Source organism: Danio aesculapii, chromosome 16, assembly GCF_903798145.1.
Source record: "Danio aesculapii chromosome 16, fDanAes4.1, whole genome shotgun sequence".
Classification (NCBI taxonomy): Eukaryota; Metazoa; Chordata; class Actinopteri; order Cypriniformes; family Danionidae; genus Danio; species Danio aesculapii.
In genome coordinates this window covers 23469456-23492150 of record NC_079450.1, presented here as the reverse complement: position 1 = coordinate 23492150, position 22695 = coordinate 23469456, and the positions used below count along the sequence as shown (strand labels likewise).

At 35.7% G+C, this 22695-nt stretch overlaps 1 protein-coding gene across 1 annotated transcript in view; it reads right to left on the bottom strand.

Moving 5' to 3' along the window:
• The window catches only part of me1 (malic enzyme 1, NADP(+)-dependent, cytosolic), a 128792-nt gene extending 106558 nt beyond the window's left edge, over nt 1–22234 (bottom strand). The window contains exon 1 of the mRNA XM_056475653.1: nt 22084–22234. Coding sequence (XP_056331628.1) covers nt 22084–22212 — 129 coding nt within the window. The 5' untranslated portion in view covers nt 22213–22234. The remainder of the gene's footprint in view (nt 1–22083) is intronic.
• Between the last annotated feature and the right edge of the window lie 461 nt (nt 22235–22695).

Genomic DNA, 22695 nt, shown 5'->3' with positions numbered 1-22695 from the left:
AAGGTCGCAGGTTCGAGCCTCGGCTTGGTCAGTTGGCGTTTCTGTGTGGAGTTTGCATGTTCTCCCCAGGTTTTCTCCAGGTTCTCCCGTTTCCCCCACAAGTCCAAGGACATGTGATACACGTAAATTGGGTAAGCTAAATTGTCCATAGTGTAGTGTGTGTGAATGAGTGTGCATGGTTGTTTCCCAGTGATGGGTTGCAGCTGGTAACATATGCTGGATAAGTTGGTGGTTCATTCCACAGTGGCGACCCCAGATTAATAAAGGGACTAAGCTGAAAAGAAAATGAATGAATGAATAAATATTTCAATCAACATACTGTCGATTTCTTAGGTCAAATACAATCATATAAATTCAAGGACAAATAACTTTGAAAAAACGTAATTGTTCAATTGTTATTTACACTGTCTATGATTTGCATGAGAATCCAAATGTTTAACAAAGTGCTAAAACACTATTTGCTCTTTTGACAGCATTTCTTTTTCAAAAGTTTATTTTTTTAAATCTGGTTCTAGCTGATGTCATTAAGGGTGGAACTCGAGAGCACATCCATCAATGTGCTTCACCCAGAAATAGGCAGTCACTGCAGCACTCCACAGGACTTGCTGGAGAATGGCTTCAAAGAACTGAGTTTTTGATTGTAAATAGAAAGTTACCTTGTTCAGCCATAGTTAGATTAACTGATTCATGTTTAAGTTCAAAATACTTCAGCTGACCCCCTCATGTGAGTTTTTTTAATGAGACCATTATTTAAAGCACACAACATTTATATTTCCATGGTAACACATCTCATTTATCATGTGACTCAGCAGCCCCATACACTACAGTGGAGAGATTAAAGCTGCTGGATTTACATGCTGGGAAAGCTTATTTGAATTAAGCAGCTGATCACAGTCTGATCACACTAGTGTTATTGTACACAATAAGATTACAAATTTTTCATCAGCGCCAAAATCCTCATGGGCAGTGCACTGATATATAGCACCATTGCACTTTGGGAGATATTTTTGGCTATTTTCAGTGGACAAACCAAGAAATTAACAAATTGACAATGCCTGGCATTTGTTTTTACAACAAATAAAGTATTGCTCATCAAACTATAGACATTTCTGCGGTGTAAATTGGTCTTTTCAGCAAGATCAAAACATGCTGTCAACTAGTGTTGGGCGATGTCGACCAATTGGCATCGTACAATATTTAATGTGAAACATTGTGATGCACAATGGCATCTGTGAATTAATTATTTATGAATACATTCATTCATTCATTCATTCATTTTCTTTTCAGTTTAGTCCCTTTATTAATCTGGAGTCGCCATAGCGGAATAAACCGCCAACTTATCCAGCATATGTTTTATGCAGCGGACGCCTCTCCAGCAGCAACCCATCACTGGGAAACACCCATACATTCTCATTCACACACATACACTATGGACAATTTAGCTTCCCCAATTCACCTGTACCGCATGTCTTTGGACTTCTGGGAAATCGGAGCATCCGGAGGAAACCCACGCGAACCCGGGGAGAACATGCAAACTCCACACAGAAATGCCAACTGACCCAGCCGAGGCCCGAACCAGCGCCACCGCATTGAACTATTTATGAATAATTAATTAATAAATATTAAATTAATTATTTGTAGCCTACCGTTTCAACTACTTATACCGCATGGTCTTTGTTTTACTCATAACCAAATCATAAATAAATAAATATGTTACACACGAATTACCTCCTGTCAATCACTTTTTCCGTGAGACTCTGGCATGAATTAGCAGAGTGATCTGTGTCGTTATAATGGCATCGACAAACTTGGTTGTTAAAAAAGGTGCACAACCATCAGGAACCAACCAGCTGTATGTGAGGTTTTCGCTAAAATGAAGTACAAGCGTGAAAGCGAAAGATTGAAGCAGTGTACTGATGCTGTGACACATTACCTGATAGATTCAAAAGACAGAAGAGTCGTTAGATAGAGACAAGATTAATTAAATATCACAATTAACAACTATAGTGAGACGCGATCCAGCGGTACACCCTTGATAAACTGTCTGATGTGCACTGCTCTTTGGGGTTTTGTGCTCAAAGCACCCGCTGACTGCCTGGAGCTCAGACATGCACATATGCTGTAGCAAATGCCACAAGTGTGTATTAGAGATATATTAGTGTAAACAGGGCCTAATTGTGTATTTTTCGCAAGCAAGTTGCTGCTGCGACTGGGGCCTGGTGGAGGATCACGATGCCGGCTCTGCATCGTGATGTCTATCAGCCATCGGTGATGGACGTTAGCATTGTCTATCGACCCAAACCTACTGTCAACACATATTTTTATCTATTTATTTTTTAGCTGAAATATCAGAAATAGTCAAGAATGCATTTTTCATGGAAAACAAAGCTTTTTTACTTTCTGCAGAGGCAGACACACACATGTACAATGCAATTAATTAGGATTTCTTTATAAATCTTGTGGCCCCAATTCGAGCCCTGTCTCACGAATATTTCCCAATCCCACCTCCTCCCCTTCACAACTTTGTGTCTAAACTACCCTATCACAATAAACCCAAAAACTAAATCTTTAAAAACATTACAACGTTTTTCTATGCTTTATTTACAGCATTAACGCAGATAGCAGATTTTTAAGCCCATAGATCGGCCCTCCAGGCACTTGGCTTTTTCCAGAAAGAATCTGCTGAAAGGTGTATTTCTTTCTTATAATTATTTTAAAAGTCAAAGGACTTTTTTAGAGAAGATTTGACTCAGAATTACTCTAAAGGTACCAAAGTTTAATGCGATATTGAGCAAAATAAAGATTTGAAGATATTGCTGTAACAATCACCAGCGATGGAGTGTTTGCAGATTGTTGTAGAATTACACACATGCCACCACATGAACTACAACTACCAGGAAACTTTGCACAAATCAACTCCCGCTACAGCTGACAACTATCTGGACACTCATACACACACACACACACACACACACACACACACACACACACACACACACACACACACACACACACAGCTCTAACAAATGTTCAGTGATTGCCTGGACTATATACACAGCATACACACACACACACACACACACTCACACACTCACTTCTAGGTTGATTCTTGTTAGTCTGTTACACCATGAAGTGTAATCCTTTCTAGTCTTTCTGTGTTTTGATCGTTGCCTTATTTTCTCCACTGCACGTGGATCCCTAACTTCATTGTCCAGCGTTCTACTGTTACAATTACATTGTCTACACAAAATAAATTCTGGATATTAACCTGTTGGATAATCAGAAATGTAACATCTTGTAAGTATGTTTACATCTTTATTTGTTGTTTTAATTATCCTTTTGATTTCTTTACTGTGTTTTTAAATGTAAATGTCGTCATGTCTGGTGTGCTAGCCTACACATTTGAGACAAAAAGCCACCAAAATGTATTTCCAATGGATGTTGAAAGAGAAGTTAGGAAGTGGAAATAAGATCAGGACATGCCACAGGCCAGACTCAAACTTCATGAGTCAACACCCCCTGACTAAGGTTATTTAAATTAGCAGACATCCTATTTTTATTAAATTATCAAGATGTAATTAGTTTTAATAGATGCTAAATAAAATTTCAAGCCCTCACAGCCAAGAGCAATTCAAGGCGAGGTAATTGAAGTCAATCCTTTCAGATGCTCAGTACGTGATCAGACTCATGACCTGTTATCAAGTACAATCCGGACACTGTTTTTTATTCTTCATTTCCTTTATATGTGCACTCCTCTCTTTTATCATTACAAAAATGGTCTGTCATCATCTTTCTTTGAAACAATTACAAGTCTGATCAGCTGTATCTTTTCATTAGAGCACTGGGGAAAATGATCAGAACAACTAGACAAAAAGACTAAATGAGAAACCACAAAAGAGGAAAGTTTAAATGCAACAGAGAGAATGACCTATAGATGAGAAGGCTAGATGAAACAAAATGTTCTATGTAATACAGAAGAAAATCACTTTATAAAAAGATGAATTGCTGGACTTTGGTAATTTGAGACTTTATGGTTGTCAAGCCAACTATTAAAACACTCACACTTTATAGGAGATTACCTATTAGAATAATTAAAGAACTAGACAAAGAAAAGTTACAAAATCACAAAAATGTTATAAAATTAAGAGAGAAAGAGAGAGAGAGAGAGAGAGAGAGAGAGAGAGAGACAGCAAAATCTACACATCAGAGCAGAGTTCATTAATATTCACAATGTTCAATCAGGGTCAATAAGGACCTCCTTTTTCTTTCTTTTTTTTTTTTGGTTCTGGGGTATTTTATGGCAAAATAAACGAGCAAATAAAACTGTTTCTGAACATTTGTTTTATCTTATATATGCCACATACCTACACTCACCAGTCACTTTAATAGGTACACCCGTCCAACTGCTTGTTAATGCAAATTTAGGCACGTAGACAAGGTCAAGACGATCTGCTGCAGTTCAAACAGAGCATCAGAATGGGTAAGAAAGGTGATTTAAGTGACTTTGAACGTGGCATGATTGTTGGTGCCAGACAGGCTGGTCTGAGTATTTCAGAAACTGTTGATCTACTGGGATTTTCATGCACAACCATCTCTAGGGTTTACAGAGAATGGTCCGAAAAAGAGAAAATATTCAGTGAGCGGCAGTTCTGTGGGCGCAAATGCCTTGTTGCCAGAAGTCAGAGGAGAATGGCCAGAGTGGTTTAAGCTGATAGAAAGGCAACAGTAACTCAAATAACCACTGTTTACAACTGAGGTATGCAGAAGATCATCTCTGAATGCACAAAACGTCAAACCTTGAGGCGGGTGCCACGCCTGTCAGCTAAGAACAGGAAACTGAGGCTACAATTCATACAGGCTCATCAAAATTGGACACTAGAACATTGTAAAAACGTTGCCTGGTCTGATGAGTCTCGATTTCTGCTGCAACATTCGGATGGTAGAGTCAGAATTTGGCATCAACAACATGAAAGCTTGGATCCATTCTGCCATGTATCAACGGATATTTTCTTGGCACACTTTGGACCCATTGGTACCAATTGAGCATTTTGTCAACGCCACAGCCTACCTGAGTATTGTTGCTGACCATGTCCATCCCTTTTTGACCATAGTGTTCCCATCTTCTGATGGCTACTTCCAGCAGGATAACGCACCATGTAATAAAGCACAAATCATCTCAGATTGGTTTCTTGATCATGACAATGACTTCACTGTACTGAAATGGCCTCCACAATCACCAGATCTTAATCCAATGGAGCACCTTTGGCATGTGGTGTAACGGAAGATTCACATCATGGATGTGCAGCCAACAAATCTGCAGCAACTACGAGATGCTATCATGTCAAAATGGACCAAAACCTCTGAGGAATATTTCCAGTACCTTTTTGAATCTATGCCATGAACGATTAAGGCAGTTCTAAAGGGTCCTACCCGGTACTAGTAAGGTGTACTTAATAAAGTGGCCGATGAGTGTATGTAGATATCAGAGTACAATTTAACGTATTGAATCAATGTAGTATATGGCAAATATATCAGCATCACTTTGGAAAATTTGCTTAGTACACTTCAATTTTAGTCTATTTTCTGTATTTTTTTTATTAAAAATGTCTATGGGGAATTCACAACTTTTAAAGGGATAGTTATTATATATCATTGATTATATATTATTTACTCACCCTCCACTTGTTCCAAACCTGTTTGAGTTTCTTTTTGCTGTTGAACACAAAACACATTTTGACGAATGTTGGAAACCAGTAGCCATAGATTTCCATACTTATGTTTCCTCCTATGAATGTCGATGGCTACCGGATTCTAACATTGTTCAAAATATCTTCTTTTCTGTTCAACAGAAAAACAAAACTCATAAAGATTTAGAGCCAATTGAGGGTGAGTAAATACATTTTTGGTGAACTATACCATTAACTTAGTCAAGATCATTTAATTTTTTGCTTCTATAGCCTTGATCTAAGAATCAAACGTACCCAAACACAATTTAAATAATCCATACAGCCCAAATTCACAGGCATAACTGGAGCCCTTTTAATTTCATAACCATCATCAGAGAGGTTTGTCAGTATGTATATATTAAGCCCAAGGCAAATAATTAAAATGATTAATAATTAATATAAACTTATTTCAGATATTCTAATCTACCATAAAAACTGCATCATAAATGACATATGTTTTTTCTGAAAACTCTGAAATATTTCACTTTGGCATTTTTGTATTAACGAAGGAAAAGAAATATCAAGCACACACCCAAGTGAATGCATTCAAAACAGCCTTGATGTTTAAGCTGATGCAGTTGATTGGTGTATAATGAGACTGGTCATATTACTTAAACATTAAAATGACTATCAGTGCAGCAATCCATCATAAGAATTCTGTAACCTAAGCTCATTGGAAATATGTGCCTCATGACTAACGTAAAATATGTTGCTCCAGTAACACTTTTTTTTACACATTTCAGATAATAAATCTGCTACATTTTTGTGATTCTGAAATATGTTACTTAAAGGTCCTGTGAAGTGCTTTGACGTAATCTCAACTGAAAAATGAAGAGAGGGTGGGACGTAGAGTAGCTCCTCCCCTTTTGAAAGATTAGCCAATAGCGTTTTATTTTTATCACAGCTCTGCCAGGGATCAAATGAGAAGCGTCTTGACGGGGTGGGACATGTCAGACATCAGAGAGCATTTGACTGGTCAAGCTTTGATGAGAAACTGAAGTATGAGGTTATGTGAAAAAAAATGTTGATCCATTTTGGCAAAAGTCACAAACTGCAAGCTTTATATGTTTATAGGGGTTCTATATCTCCTAAACCTCAATTTTGTCACTGTTTTGGAGCACACCAACATATAGATGTCCTTAAAATGAACAGACTGATACTAATGTCTAAATTTTTTCAATTTTAAATTCACTGGACCTTTAAGGTGCAGTTTGTTTCAGCTACATGTACACATCTACAAGAAGGCAGCGCTTGACAGACCGATAACCTATGAACCACTGAAACCCAAGCAATAGTGTTTTCACATAAAGCGCATTTTAACCATGTAGTTTTACCATGATTTTACCTCTTTTGTGGAGATGTGATTTACCAGATTTTAACTCAAGAGTACAACAGCATACAAAGTGTGCTACTGAGCAAACTGACCATGACAGAAAAGCTGTCCATATGGATATGGTTAGGTGAGGTAAATGCATTCAAGTACAAATCATGTTAAGTTTTTTGTGCTATTTATTTGGTCTTGTGCTGAAAACTGCACAAAAATAACTATTTATTTGTAAATAATAAGTCATTTTAAATATCATTGGTGTGAAAAGGAACAAACATTTTTGGCGCCATACTACCCTGCAGTGTTTTACCTAGAAACTGCAGTCAAGTCAGTTTTTCAGTTTCCAATGATATTTCCAATGAAGATGTTTTGTAATTCTGGATAATTAAAAACATACACATATAAATAAAGTTGAATCTTCTCTATATAAAAAAAACATTCAATGAACTTGAACTTGAATTTACACCTTTACAAAACAAACTAGCTAAAATATAACATACTGTTCTTCCACGAGCCTGAATACACAAAGCTCTTGACTGTTGATGCAGTAGTGCTCAAGGCTCATTGCAACACAGTATCAGCATCGCTCCACTGGGGCTACATTGTGCGGAGAACTTAATTTGACACCATTCATTCACATCCTTCTTACATACAAGTTAAGTCATTCACATGCCCACCCACAGGGAGGCCATCCATGAGAAAACTGCACATCCTTAAGAAAACAAAAGACAGAAAGGAGGTAGACTTAAGAGCCCAAAAAGTCCTTCTCTTTTTCTGTGAGCAATAACTGTGACCAGTCTACCCGCTGACCATGAAATGGTCCAAAACTGCAACCAAGTGCAAAAATCACAGTGATTTTAAATCCAACGAGTCCCTCAAAATGAGATTAGGCTCAATACTTTTTATACATTAAAAAGCTAGATGTCTCTACCATAAATGGCTGTTTTACACATGGATTATTTTCATCCTATTTTAATGGTTTAAGATTATGTAAACAGATTCGTCAGTGCTCATTAATCAATACTAATATGACGGCATGTTGTAGCTTGATCTTGAATTGATATTCTTGAGCGTGTGTTAAATTAAAGCTGCCCATCACTATATGGCCTCAGGTCTGGCATCATTTATTTAGCCATATTCTTTAATTCATAAGAGATACAAACAAAAATAACTTAACAATTTTGATTTAAAACAAATTTGACACCAAAAGACAGCTACACATTGCTGCACTGAACATCATAGCATACAGTATGTGATCCTGGGTTTTAAGCAAGTTTATTTTGTAATGTTTATTGCATATACTCATCTTTCAAGGTTTGTCAATTCATATTATATTTTATACAGAAGTTCTAATCGATAATGGTTGAAAAGTGATTAAAAAAACGTGGAGAGGATCTACAGCTGAATGAATGAGACTGTGATATATTTTTCATCACATCTCATCCTCTGGCATTATTCTTTAAGGTGCAGCAATGCATTATCTTTCTTTGTGGCAATGAAAAATAATAGTAAAAGCCACTGTTGTGGGTCACGAATGAACTGGAGCCAATTGACTGAGTGAATGAGAGTCAATTCATTGATTCATACATGAATTGGCAGCTACATCAGAAATCACATTCTTTCCAGTACACAAATTTACAGTAACTTAAAAACAGTATGTAAAAAAATACAATACCTGAATGTACTGTTTATGAAAATGAATATATTCACATAAGCAGGAAGTACAAAAAAGTAGAAAACATATTTTAAATAATAATTTACAGAGGTTATCAAATAAAAAAACAACTGATTATTTGGCCTCATGTACATTTAGACATAAGACATGAAGCTTACATTTCTAGAAATAAACTAATTAAATAAATGTGGTGCGGCATGGTGGCTCAGTGGTTAGCACTGTCGCCTCACAGCAACAAGGTCGCTAGTTCAAGTCCTGGCTGGGCCAGATGGCATTTCTGTGTGGGGTTTGAATGTTTTTTCTGTGTTCGCGTGGGTTTCCTCCTGGTGCTTTCCCCCACAGTCCAAAGACATGTGCTATAGGTAATTTGGGTCAGCAAAACTGGCCATAGTGTATTAGTGTGTGTATGCGAGAGTGTATTGGCGGTTCCCAGTACTGTGTCAGCTTGAAGGGCATCCGCTAAAACATATGCTGGAATAGTTGGTGGTTCATTCCGCTGTGGTGACCCTTGATAAATACTGTAAGAGACTAAGCCGAAGGAAAATGGATGAATGAATGAATGAATGAAGTGTATCTGACTCTTTAGTCACCCACTTAACTTTTCATATAGCGTAAGATTTTAAGATTGTTTAGTGGAGACGCATTTATTCAATTCATGTTTATTTACAAAGTGCTTTACAATGTAGATTGTGTCAAAGCAGCTTAACATAGAAGGTTTATGAGGACAAACGTAAATAGAACCATTTTCACAAATATTACCGCAGTGACCAGGTGTAAACAGGCCCAAAGATGGTGCATTAACATGATTTTATAGTTTACTCTGAGAGGCTAATAGTGTAGCTTCCTATTAAAATGTATTTCCACTTTAAATTCTTTTGTGTTTTTTTTCTTAATGCCGTTATCATATAAATAACCAGTCAAAATGTATTCTCAAAGAAATGTTTTCTGAATCTATAATGTGCAAATGGCCTCTGAAACTAACACAACCTGACGATTTTGATGGTAAAAATGTATCTTAATATTTGAGACAAACCATTTCCATGCTTAAATGCCACTAATGAATTGCATCATGTCTCGGTTAGAAATACTGTTCAGCTGAAACACTGTCTGGAATCTAACAATTTGTCAAAGAGAAAAATGCGCAGGCCGAATGAGCAGGAAGATTGCGATCAGAGGACTGTTCAGGCGAACTGTGCAAGTGTGTGTCTCTGTGTGTAGAGGAGCTGGATAAGGGTGACTGGCACTTAATCTCTCTGTGAACAGTAGAGCACTTTCCTCATTTAACCACTTCACACACATCTTGCGCTGGAATGCTTTACCACTGCCCTGTGGGTGGTCAGTCTCCTCTCCCACATGCACCTGGGCACACCTGGGCAGACATTCTTACATGCACACACACACACACACACACACACACACACACACAGACACACACACACACACACACACACACACACACACACACACACACACACATATATATATATATATATATACACATACACATATACACATATATATATATATATATATATATATATATATATATATATATATATATATATATATATATATATATATATATATATATATATATATATATATATATATATATATATATATATATATACGTATACATATATACACATATATATATATATATATATATATATATATATATATATATATATATATACGTATATATAAGATAATATATATATACACACACACAATCAGAGCCCACCTAGAAAGAGGTGACCGACAGCAGCACCTGACTCTCCCTGAGAGCTCAGATGCTCCTCAGTCCAGACAAAACCAGGTCTGTTTCATCAATCTGTCATTAGCATACTGACTTTACACACACATCAGTCCATATCCTCTGCCCACACATGTGGACCTCTGATTTACAGCAGGATCTAGGCCAAAAACACGGCAGTAATATAAAAACACGACAGCCTCAATGGCCTTATAGGGTAGAAGTTAAGCTAATTAAAATATCTAAGATGCCAACCAAGCATCTGTTAGTTTTAATGTCAGAAACAAACTAACTCATTAGTTTTTGGCAGGAAAATGTTAAAATCAGGTCTTGTGGTGCGACGATTCAAGAAAAAAACTAGGCTTTTTCTTCCATTAAGATTAACTGTGCACCTTTCTGCATCTGTTGATAAAAAAAAACATTTGCATGCAAATTAAAGTACTTGCTTTCATTCAATTTTTTTAACAAAAACACAAGCATATTCTTTTAGCATCTGGCAAGTGAAGAGATGAAAATGTGATCTCTGCCAACACTCAAGTTAATAAATAAAACTTTCAAGGAACGTAATTAAATTGAGGAACATATTTCCATGGAATGAATTGAATTACAAAAAAATATGAAGGACTGAGCAAGATTCAATCTTATAAGACAGCGCAAATATCAGATGTGGTGCTTGTATTTTGTGACTATTACATTCAAATTTGCAGTTAATTTACTCAAAGCAAAAAACAAACAAAACCAGACACACAGACATACAGGCTAAATTAATACCACATTTACAAACTGCATTTTATTTGATTTATTTATCAAATTATCAGCAAAAATTATTTTATTAACGAATCGGCTTTCATTTATTAATTGACTTTTTCTCACATGGTATGGCTTTATTATTTTTCTGCTGTAGAAAAAACTATATTTTAATTCAATGATTTTTTAAGTGAAGTTTAGTTATAAACTAATTTCGAGAGGATCACGTGCTTATGATTGCTAGCGGCTGGATCCGCATTATCCAATTCTCAATGCACCAATCAGACGACTCCTAAGCTACTACAAATACCCTGGGTTACGTACCACCGCTATCTTCGTTTTGAAGAATCCCCCCTTCCACCCCTACTCCTCCTCCTTCTTCCTAGATGGGTGACATGGTGGCCCAGTGCTTAGCACTGTTGCCTCACAGCAAGAATGTCTCTGGTTCTAGGCTTTACCAAACCAGCAGACATTTCTGTGCAGAGTTTGCATTTTCTCCCCGTGCTCACGTGGGTTTCCCCCGGGTTCCCCGGTTTCCTCCCACCGTCCAAAAAACATGCAACATAAGTTAATTGACTAATTTAAACCGGCACTATAGACATGCTCCTAGTAAATGGTTATCTCTCAAGAGCAATCACTGGCTGTTCATTGGTTATTACAGCGGGGGAGTTCTCGAGATCTACCTGAGCTCAAACTCCCCTCTTGCCTTGCAACGGGAGGGAGCCCCGGGCTCGAAGATCTTATGAGCTCAGGGCTCTCTCCCGGGACAGCATGCCAAACAAGCTTATAATTAATCATCAGCTAAGTGTGAACTCTTGAAATTGGATAATCATGGATGAAAATATATGGGTGAATTTGGATTTCTAAACATTCTGTGTGCCTACAGTAAATAGCTCATGTAAATATTCGTGACGTCCCAAATCACTCATTAAACAATAATTTTATGAACTCAAGCTGCTTCATTCAAACAAGTAAATCGCCACAATATTACAGATACACCCTACATAACATGTAAACAACTGCCAGTAAAGCAGGATTTTCCACTTACCTTGCAGTCATTCAATTTGTGTCAATCTTACAGTCATTCAAAATGTGTATGTGTATGTATATGAATGTACACAGGTGTATATACACTACCAGTCAAATGTTTGGGGTCAGTAGGATATTTAAATATTTTAAAATAAGCTTATCCTGCTCACTAAAGCTGCATTTATTTCAACACAGCACAAATACAGCACAAATTGTACAGTAGTGAAATGTTATTGCACTATAAAATAACTGTTTAAAAGTAGTTTAATTATCAATTCCATTGATTTTAAAGATGAATTTTCAGCTTCATTACTCCAGTCTTCAGAGTCACAAGATCCTTCAGAAATCACTCTAATATTAACTAATTTATTATTACTACTATTATTATTATTATTATTATTACTATCAATATTATTATTACTAATGGTAATAGTAATAAAACCAATAATGACCGGGGACCTATTTTTATTTGAAACTAAATACAATAAGCAGTTATTGAAATTTAAATAAATATTTAACAATTTTTTTTACATTTAATAAATGCCACCTTGATAAACAGAATAATTATCTAAAAAAAAAAAAAACGGACTCCAAATTTTTGACCGGTAGTGTATCATTTTTTGATGTAGACTTATGAGTCTGAAATAAAGAACGAACTGAACTGAATTGAATTCCAGACCCTTTTGCCTGTAACAATAGCTCAGGGCCACCATTGAGCCAACTGGCACAAATAACAACCACAAGGGGGCCTTAAAGTCTCCAATGCTCGGCCCTAAAGGTGCCACATTTCTAACTGAGTTCTTGTTTTCCACGGCAAGTTGAATGGGCATCTGTTAGTCACCTGTGCTCCCAAAAGCACATTTCCCCCATGTGAAACACGATCTCGGCTTGGATGCTAGGAGAGGTTTGTGCTGTGTTGTTTGCGTTTTCAGTCTCTGGCATGGCGTGGAGCCAGAGTGTAGCGCTGCTGGCCTGGATTCACACAGGCCGTCATTAATGGGAGATAAAGCACAGACACAGAGGAGGTCTGTGGAGTCCAGGGCAGCTCCCTCTTTCTCTCCTTTGCTCCACAGAGACCTCTTTCTCCTCACTCTCGACTCTTACTGCGCAAAGCTTCCCACAAACATCAGGATAATATCCTGCCACAGGGAAGGGCTTTTGAGAGGGGAGCAGGTCAGAGGGGAGAGCTGCTTGTGGACGTGAGGCCTCAACTTTTCAGTCCCATAGCATCAATTAGCATGTTGTCCTCTGCTTCTCTGCAGCTGAGAGTGAGAAGTCAGGAGAACACTCACGCCCTGTGATCGCCAGGCCCATGGGGAGGTAACAATGCGCCACTGGAGAACCACAGAGTGCCGAGTGTACAGCCTTGCACCACACCTCTCAAGGATCATTTCCTACCTTCTCTCTTCATTTCCTTGTTTTGGTGTATGAACTGGAGGTGTTTTTTTTTAAGAAAGTTGTATGAAAGAATTAATGTGTTGCTCAATGTGGGACTATATTTACAAATGGGTTTTACTATCTGAGTGATGGATATGGTATTGACTACACAAACCTAAGGTTTAGAAATGTCCAACTGACACTGTTTGGACTTAAACCTACAAATGTATTGCTGTCATCTTTGCAATCAAGTGTCTTAGCCTTTTGCTTAATAATTGCTAAAATAATTATACTACTAAACTAAAAAGAAAACTTATCTGCCCAACTATTTCATTGGATGTATGACCTGTAACAGTTTATTCAAAAAAATTAGCAAGGACATTTTCACAGCATGCTTGATAACATTTTTTCTTCAACAGAAAGTCTTTATTGTTTTGTTTAGGCTAGAATAAAATATATTTTTTTTTATTATGTACCACATATATATATATATATATATATATATATATATATATATATATATATATATATATATATATATAATATATATATATATATATATATATATATACATATATATATATATATATACATATATATATATATATATATATATACATATATATATATATATATATATATATATATATATATATATATATATATATATATATATATATATATATATACATATATATATATATATATATATATATACATATACATATATATATATATATATATACATATATATATATATATATATACATATACATATACATATATATATATATATATATATATATATATATATATATACATATATACATATATATATATATATATATACATATACATATACATATACATATACATATACATATACATATATATATATATACCCGCCTTACATATCTAACCCTGTCTGTATCTGTCTTTTTTTCTTGCTTTTGAATGATAAAACCTGTCCAAGAGTTCCTGTCCTAGGAAAAAAAATTGTCCGATATCTGATATTTAACAGTAATGGCTTACTTCGGTGTTATTTGTTAATTTATTAATATTATTATTATTTATTTGTTATTGTTTTATTTATTTGTTTGTTTTTTTATTTTATTATTATTTTTTTTTATTATTTCTTTATTTTTCTCTGAATATGATTCAGAGAGTAAGGAATGTGTTTAATTAAAACTCAATATTTTTTTCTTTAATATTCTAAAATTAATGTATTATGCTTTTTCTTTCCCTCACTTGTAATAACTGTCTGACTGAGAATTGGCAATAAAAAGAGTTGAACTAGAAACATCCAACATCGTAGCCACAAACAAAGACATAGAAGCTTGACTAAAGTACTACGTCATCAAATAGTTTGCACCGGGAACAAACCTCACTGTGATTTTATTCAGGTTAGTGTATAAACGCACTGCCCGTAAATCTTGCGTAGCCAGACTTATGTCAAAACAGATGCTGACCTGGATGAGAAAATCTGTCTGTCTCTCTGTCTCTCTATTAGACTACTGAATCTATTGAATGGCTCCTGTCAGAGGTCATTTCCTATCTTCTCTCCTCATTTCCTTGTTTTGGTGTATGAACTCTAGAGGTTGTTTTTTTTTTTTCAGAGAGTTGCATGAAGGAGTTCATGTGTTGCTCAATGTGGGACTATATTTACAAATAGGTATCATTATCTGAGCATGAACTCTATGTCTTTGTTTGTGGACTATAATGTACAACATTGTAGTCCACCAACAAAGACATAGAGCTTAACGAATGTACTGCATCATCCTTGTATTTGTGTATAAACTCTAAAGGTTGTTGTTTTTTTTGTCAGAGACTTGCATGAACAAAGTTAATGTGTTGCTCAGTGTAGGACTTTATATCACTGTCTAAACATGAACTTAAATCCATCTGATGAATGTCACAGACGTTATTGATTAGACAAACCTAAAGTTTAGAAATGTAGAACTGCCACATCGTAGTCAACAAACAAAGACGTAAGCACTTGACCATAGTACTGTGTGGTTAAACACAGTAGTTGCGTTGCTCTGGCAGCAACAAACCTATCCGTCTGCCTGCCTGCCTGTCTGTCTGTCTGCCTCTATCTTCATTTCTGTGTCATGGTGTACAGTATTAACTCAGAAGGTTGATTTTTTTTTCAGATGCTGCATCAGAGTTAATTCATCGCTTAATATGGTGTTGTATTTACAAACTGGTATCACTATCGGAGTGTGAACCTAAACCAAGCAGTCCAACTGCCACATCATAGTTCACAAACAAAGACGTAAGCGGTTGACCAAAGTACTGAGTTGTGTTGGTATGGTGGTAACAAACTTTAATGTGTTATTAGTCAGTTTTGTTTCTATAAACATATTGACCTTAACTTAATTGCTAAGCCAGATTTACGTCAAAACAGATGCTCACCTTAATGAGAAAATGGTTTCTAAACTATTTCTAAACTATTTTACTGTCTATCTGTGTATATTTGTCTATCTGCCTGTTTCTATATGTGTCTAATTTATAGACATTTAAATTCATATAGCTTCAATATAACTAAGATAGACAGACAGACAGACAGACATTATTATAAATGTTATAGTTATGTTATAAACTAATGTAAATTTAAGATTCCATTAATTTATTTATTCATTCAATCATTTGTTTCCTTCAGCCTAGTCCATTATTTATAAAGGGTCGCCACAGCGAAATGAACTGCCAACTATTCTGGCATACGTTTTACGCACCCATAACTCTTCCAGCCACAACCCAGTACTGGGAAACACCCATATATTCTCGCATTTACACACACACTCATACACTAAGGTCAATTTAGTTTATGCGATTCAATTATAGCACATGTCTTTGGATTGTGGAGGAAACCCATGCCAACACAGTGAACATGCAAACTTCACACAGAAATGCCAACAGCCCCAGCCAAGACTGGAACCAGCAATCTTCTTGCTGCGAGTCGACAGTGCTAACCATTGAGCCACGGTGCCACCAACGCAATTCATTCCAATGTGATTTCTTTATCTTTAAACTCAACAAAATGTGTGTTATCTATAAATGTCACCTGACCTGAATCTGACAATATGATCCAAGCATTTTAGCTGCATGATATCATTACAACAGCCTTTTGTGCTGAAGGTTTATTCTCGTGTTTAAATGATCCTCTTTCCTGAAAATTTCACATCACGCAGTTTTCCTGACGCCTTCGATGAAGATTCTCAAGCGTACTGAGCAAAACCAAAGCCTCTCCTTTAATTAATCTCATTAAATCATGCCTCTGTCTATAAAACCAGACAATAACACTGAATTTGGCTCATTAGAGCCAGGGACATGGGTGGAACTGGAAAGCCACGTCATAAAAACATAAAAGCGTTAGAAATTGGTCTCACAGCCTGAAGCACCACATGGGCTTTAAGTTGTGGCACCAGTCTGGCAAACTCCAGCACCACAGGCACAGGAGCCGCATTAATGAAAGCCATTAATCCAAAATTTAGTTTGATAACAGGAAAGAGCACCACATAGGGAAATAAAGTGAAAAAAATAAATAAAAACAGCCTAATTTCAGATTAATTTTTTAAAAATCATACAGTATGTTTATCTAAACCAAACTTAGAATGCTGAACAAAATGCCACAACAACTGATAATAATAGAGATTGAGTCTGAAACATGTCGACGTCAACCTTTTGTTTATTTTATTTTGCAGTAAAGAGGTTTTGAACTCAATGTCTGTGGTTGATTATAAATAACTCACCATTACAGAAAGACTTTTTAGATGAACAAGTAAAAACACCGCCTATATGTTAAAAAAAAACAGCATAATGACCCCTGTAATGAGTGGGTCACTGAAAACGTCTTACTTCAACAGTCAGTTTTGATTAAAGAGTGCCTTTGCATTATTTGTAGGCCTATGAAAATGTTATTTTTTAGCTGGGGTCAACATAGCTGAAATGACTGGAGTGTGCAGTAAAAAACGTGATCTTCATTCCTCAAGCAACTCTATGCATTTATCTATACATAAAGACACCTTTCAGAACATTCTGGTAGTGCGCACCTGCATCAAAAATATGACCTCATTCTGTGGCATCTCTTGAGCAGATTAGAAGTCATTAACCTTAACGACAGGCAGCATGCAGTGTTGTCATCAGTACCTGACCTGTGGCAAAATGCCAAGAGATGTGACGTTTGATCAGAATATAGTCTTTCATTTAAGCATGAGAAACTGATGCAAAGGGTTCAAGAGGACATTAAGTTAATAAAAACAACAGTGCAGAGTGCATGCACACACAGCAGAAGACTGGAAAAGTCCAAAGAGGAACTGAACAAAAGTCATGGAGAGTGGGTTACAGTGGAACAGATAAGGCTTAATAAATATGATATACTGCAAATGATATACAGTATTAAGAAAATGTAAGTATTTTTAAAGTAGGGGTATGGGGGGAATGCCACCCAAAGTGAATGAACCCCTTGTACTTTATAATATTCACATATATGTTTAAAATCTTTTCAAGTAATGATTTGTATCAATTTTATTATTGAAATAGACATTTTCATCCAATATTTCAGCACTAATCTTCGTAAAGATTTAAAGTATGGACCATTTTTGTATATGTTTAATCTTTTAAGTAACTTTCGGGTCACTACATAAAATGAACACCATTTTAAGGGGTAGAATAATATATTCTTGCATTTTACTTTCATTCTGACCTTGCATGAAAAGTTTATTGACTTTAGCCAATCAGTTGGTATGTATTAATCTTATATGTTAAGTTATAAAGGTACTGGAGCTTCTTTCTCTTCATTCAGTCATTAAGTTGAGTCATTAAGAGCTTGGCATGAATATGAATGTAACATGTTTTTATTCTGCTTCCAAACTAGCAATTGACTGAGAAAACGGTTAAGGAGGGTAGGTCAATGTTTTCCCTTTGAAATAGTTTTATTTGAGACCTTTTTCTAACATTTATTGTGGTATTTCACCTCTGACCCACATAAACAATACAATGTGCATCATTCAGAATTGTGAAACCTAAAATGTGAAATTAAAAATTGTGAAATTAAAAATGAAAAATCTGTCATCATTTACTCACAATTTAAAATTAACATTATCGTTAAACAAAAACTCACAGTGTTGTTCTAACACTGTTTGCTTTTTTTGTCATATTCCCAAGAATTATAAAAATAAGTCAATAAAATGTCCTGCTCACACTTGACTCAGTCACAATCATTATTTGGGCCAGTCAACCAGCATTAAAAGAGAACTGTGCCATGAAACATCTGAAGTATAACCCAAAGACTTTTGCATCACTGAATAAAAATCCTGACCTGATCAGTATTTATACACAACTGCATGTTCATGAAACTTTATTATTGATGTAGTTAACGCTATCAAACCACACAAGATGTGCCAAATCGAGAAATGAAGATACAAAATATACCTGTTGTTAAGGTTTATGTTTACTATCATTCTGACTTTCATCTCGTAACTGGACATCTGGTGCAGAACGATTCAACTCAGTGAGTCTTAGTTGACTTTAGGCAATGTATTTAGATCAATGTAGATTTAATTAGTCTTGTTTTTATCAACACACTGCTTTTGTGTTTTATTTGGTCTAGTCTGTGTGAACTGTATTGTATAAAACAATATTTTAGGATATCTTAAACCTATTCATTTAATTTATTTTCCTTCGGCTTAGTCCCTTTATTAATCTGGGATCGCCACAGTAGAATGAACCGTCAACTTATCCAGCATATGTTTTACACAGCGGATGCCCTTCCAGCTGCTACTCAGTACTGAGAAACACCAAAACACTCTAGGCCCTCTTGTTCCCCTTGGCCCTTAAATTTGAGTGTGAAGGGGAAGGGCTTAAAAATTTACCCCTAAGAAATGGGACAGCACTACAGCACCTGCACATGTCATTATATGTCATCGCATGCTCTTGCTTCATATAAGATCAGACGGTCGTGACTGCTGTAGTTATTCCAGTTGTGTTATTTTTTGGTGTTTATCTTCAATAATCTATGTAAACACACCAAAAACAACATTACCATTATAGCAGACAGTGTAAAAAGCTCATTCCCAGCCACTAGACTTTTTATTAATGCTTTATTTTAAAGCATGATGGTAAAACACGAACACGGTTATGAATATATAAAAACATATGCTTGTTTGTTGTGAAAATTCGTAATAATAACAAAAAAATAATAATTTGTACCCCTTAGTTTTGAGTGTGGTCCTGAAAAACCTCCGTTAGAAGGGGTATCTACCACTTCCCCTTAGCCCTACGCCTTCAAGCTAAAGAGAATTGGGACACCCCTACCCCTTCACGGGAGTAACGAGGGGTAGGGCTAAGGGAAAGGGCTAAGGTGTAGAATTGGGATTGGGCCTTACATTCACATTTATTCAATTCACCTATAGCTCATATCTTTGGACTGTGTAAATGCTTTCTAGTATCTGAGATGCCCCGCCCCCTTTAAGACGCTTCTCATTTGCTTTTATTTGATGCATTTCAGCTCAACCACTCAATTGGCAGAGCTGTAATAAAACAAAACACTATTGGCTGTTTTTTTAAAGAGGAGGAGCTAAACTATGTCCCACCCTCTCTTCATGTTTCAGTTGACATCAGGTTTGATAGAATGGTATGTTAATTTGATACTAATTACAGCATTTAAAGAGATAATTCACCCAAAGATGAAAACGTATACTCTCTATTTACTCACCCTCAAGTAGATTCAAACCTTTATGAGTTTCTTTATGAGAAAACTCAAACCCTGTAACCACTGCCTTTCCTATAGGATAAACTTTTGTGTTTAACAGCAGAAACAAACTTATGAGTGAGTAAATGATGACAGAATTTTCATTTTTGAGTGAACTATAAGTTTAGAACTGATTTACAGTACTTAAGGTTTCACAATTCGGAATGAAACCCATTGTATTGTAATGTGGGTCAGAGGTGAAATGACAGAATAAACTTAGAAAAAGGCCTCAAAAAAACTATTCCAAAGGGCAAACATCGATATACCCTCTTTAACTGTTTTCTCAGTCAACTGCTACACTCTCAGAAAAAAATGGTACAATGTTGTACCAAAGAACCTTGTCACTGGGGCAGGAACTTTTTTAATGGAACAGAATTGTACCTTAAGACAAAGAAACAAATTTGTACCTTTTAGGACATGATTTGTATCATGGGAAACCGAAATGTACCTTTGATTTTTAAAACCTGCAGATACAATATTGTACCTTAATTAAAGGTACAAATCTGATCCATGAAGGTACCACTACAGTGACAAGACATTTTGTACCATAACAGTGTCAAATGTGTTCCTTCATGAACTATTAAAAGTCTTTTTGCAATATCCAAAATGGGTCAATTTATTTTCAGCAAATATAAAACATCAAATTCATTTTATAAGCTATTCTCTAAAATCTATTTTCATAGATATTCTAATAAAGGAGTAGTCCAACACTTTTTATGAGAACAATTGTGTACCTCTATTTCAACTGTACCATAAAAGGTACAGAACAGTATCATAAGAGGTATTTTCTGTACCATATAAGGTACAAATTTTACAAAAGTACAAAACTGTTCCTTAAGGAACATTATTTTTACCACTGTGTACCTTTTTTGTTCAGTAAACTTTCCATGCAAGATCAGAATGTAAGTAAAGTGCAAGAATATATTATTCTACCCTTTAAAATGGTGTTTCATGTAGTGACCTGAAAGTTCGTTAAAAGATTAAAAATATACAAAATTCTATACAAAGATTAGTGCAGAAATAGTGATGGAAAAGGTCTATTTTATTTTAATATGGTTTGGTAATAATTATTCAGACAATAGAGAGGAATAGCCTACCTCATGGTTCAAAAACATATTTCATACAAATATTATCAATAATCAGCAATAAAATGAAATTGCACCCTAAGTAATATTAACAAACATTTTTAGTTTTTCAAATTCTTCTCAAAAATAGCAAAACATCCAAGCAAACATTTCAAGTTTACAGCATCAAGGTCGCATCCCGTTCAAATTCTTGAGGCGATGTCATAGCAACGAGTAGTCAGCACCTTGGACAGAGGCTGCTGTTGATCTTACCAAAAGATTACAAACATAAGATTTATGGGTTTTATTTACACTTTGTTGTCCACTATAACGAAACTTGGCGTCGAATACTATAATCAATGCTTTAGTACGGTCGATACAAGAAGATGTTAAAAAGAAAACTCCGTGCGCTGCTGCTGAAGGTGGCACGTCATGGCTCACGTCAGCTCAAGAGCACCTGTAAACTACAACCGACTTGTTTTTGACACTGGAAACTACGGCGGACAAAGCAAGTGTGTGGCCCTTTAAGTCTAAATATAGTTCCTCTCGAAAGTGATATCCACCCTTGCTGTCATAGCAAACAGTCAACATAAGATTATTTTAAAAAGTTTTTAAAACATCTCCTTTTTACCTTATTCAGATGGGGGTTGCGTGTAACATCATACCCCCGCTTCTTTGTGTAAACAAAGGTCTTGCTTTGGTCTGTTGACTTCTGCATCTCCCACTCGACAGATTCCTGTTTGACTAAAGCGCGTGCCATGTTGCTTCCCCTTTAAATAGCGGTGAACTCAACAAGTGCGCGCGCTGCATCACAGACAGGAAGACGTTACACAGTCAGCGAGAGCGCGGTTGCGTGTTTGTATTATCGTCACACTATTAGCTGTAAATGTCGATTATAACCTTATCTTATCCCATTCTCGATGGGGGATTCATAGTAACTTGAAACAAGGAGATAGAAACTGCCAGTATAGTCATAATGAGTGTCTATACAAATAAGTGGTTTTATATGTTGGTTTTACTTATACTTTAGATACTCTACTTATTACTAAAAATATTTAAGTACAATGTTTTCCCAATCCTGTAAACACAGAAATGAAATTTTTATTATATATTTGCTAAAGAAACCATGTGAGCAAGTAATAGAATAAAAACACACTAGAATATGAACTTAAAAAAAGCTTTTATAAGCATTAATGGCAGGTCCAATTTTAACAACATGCCCCATTATCCCACAAAACATTTT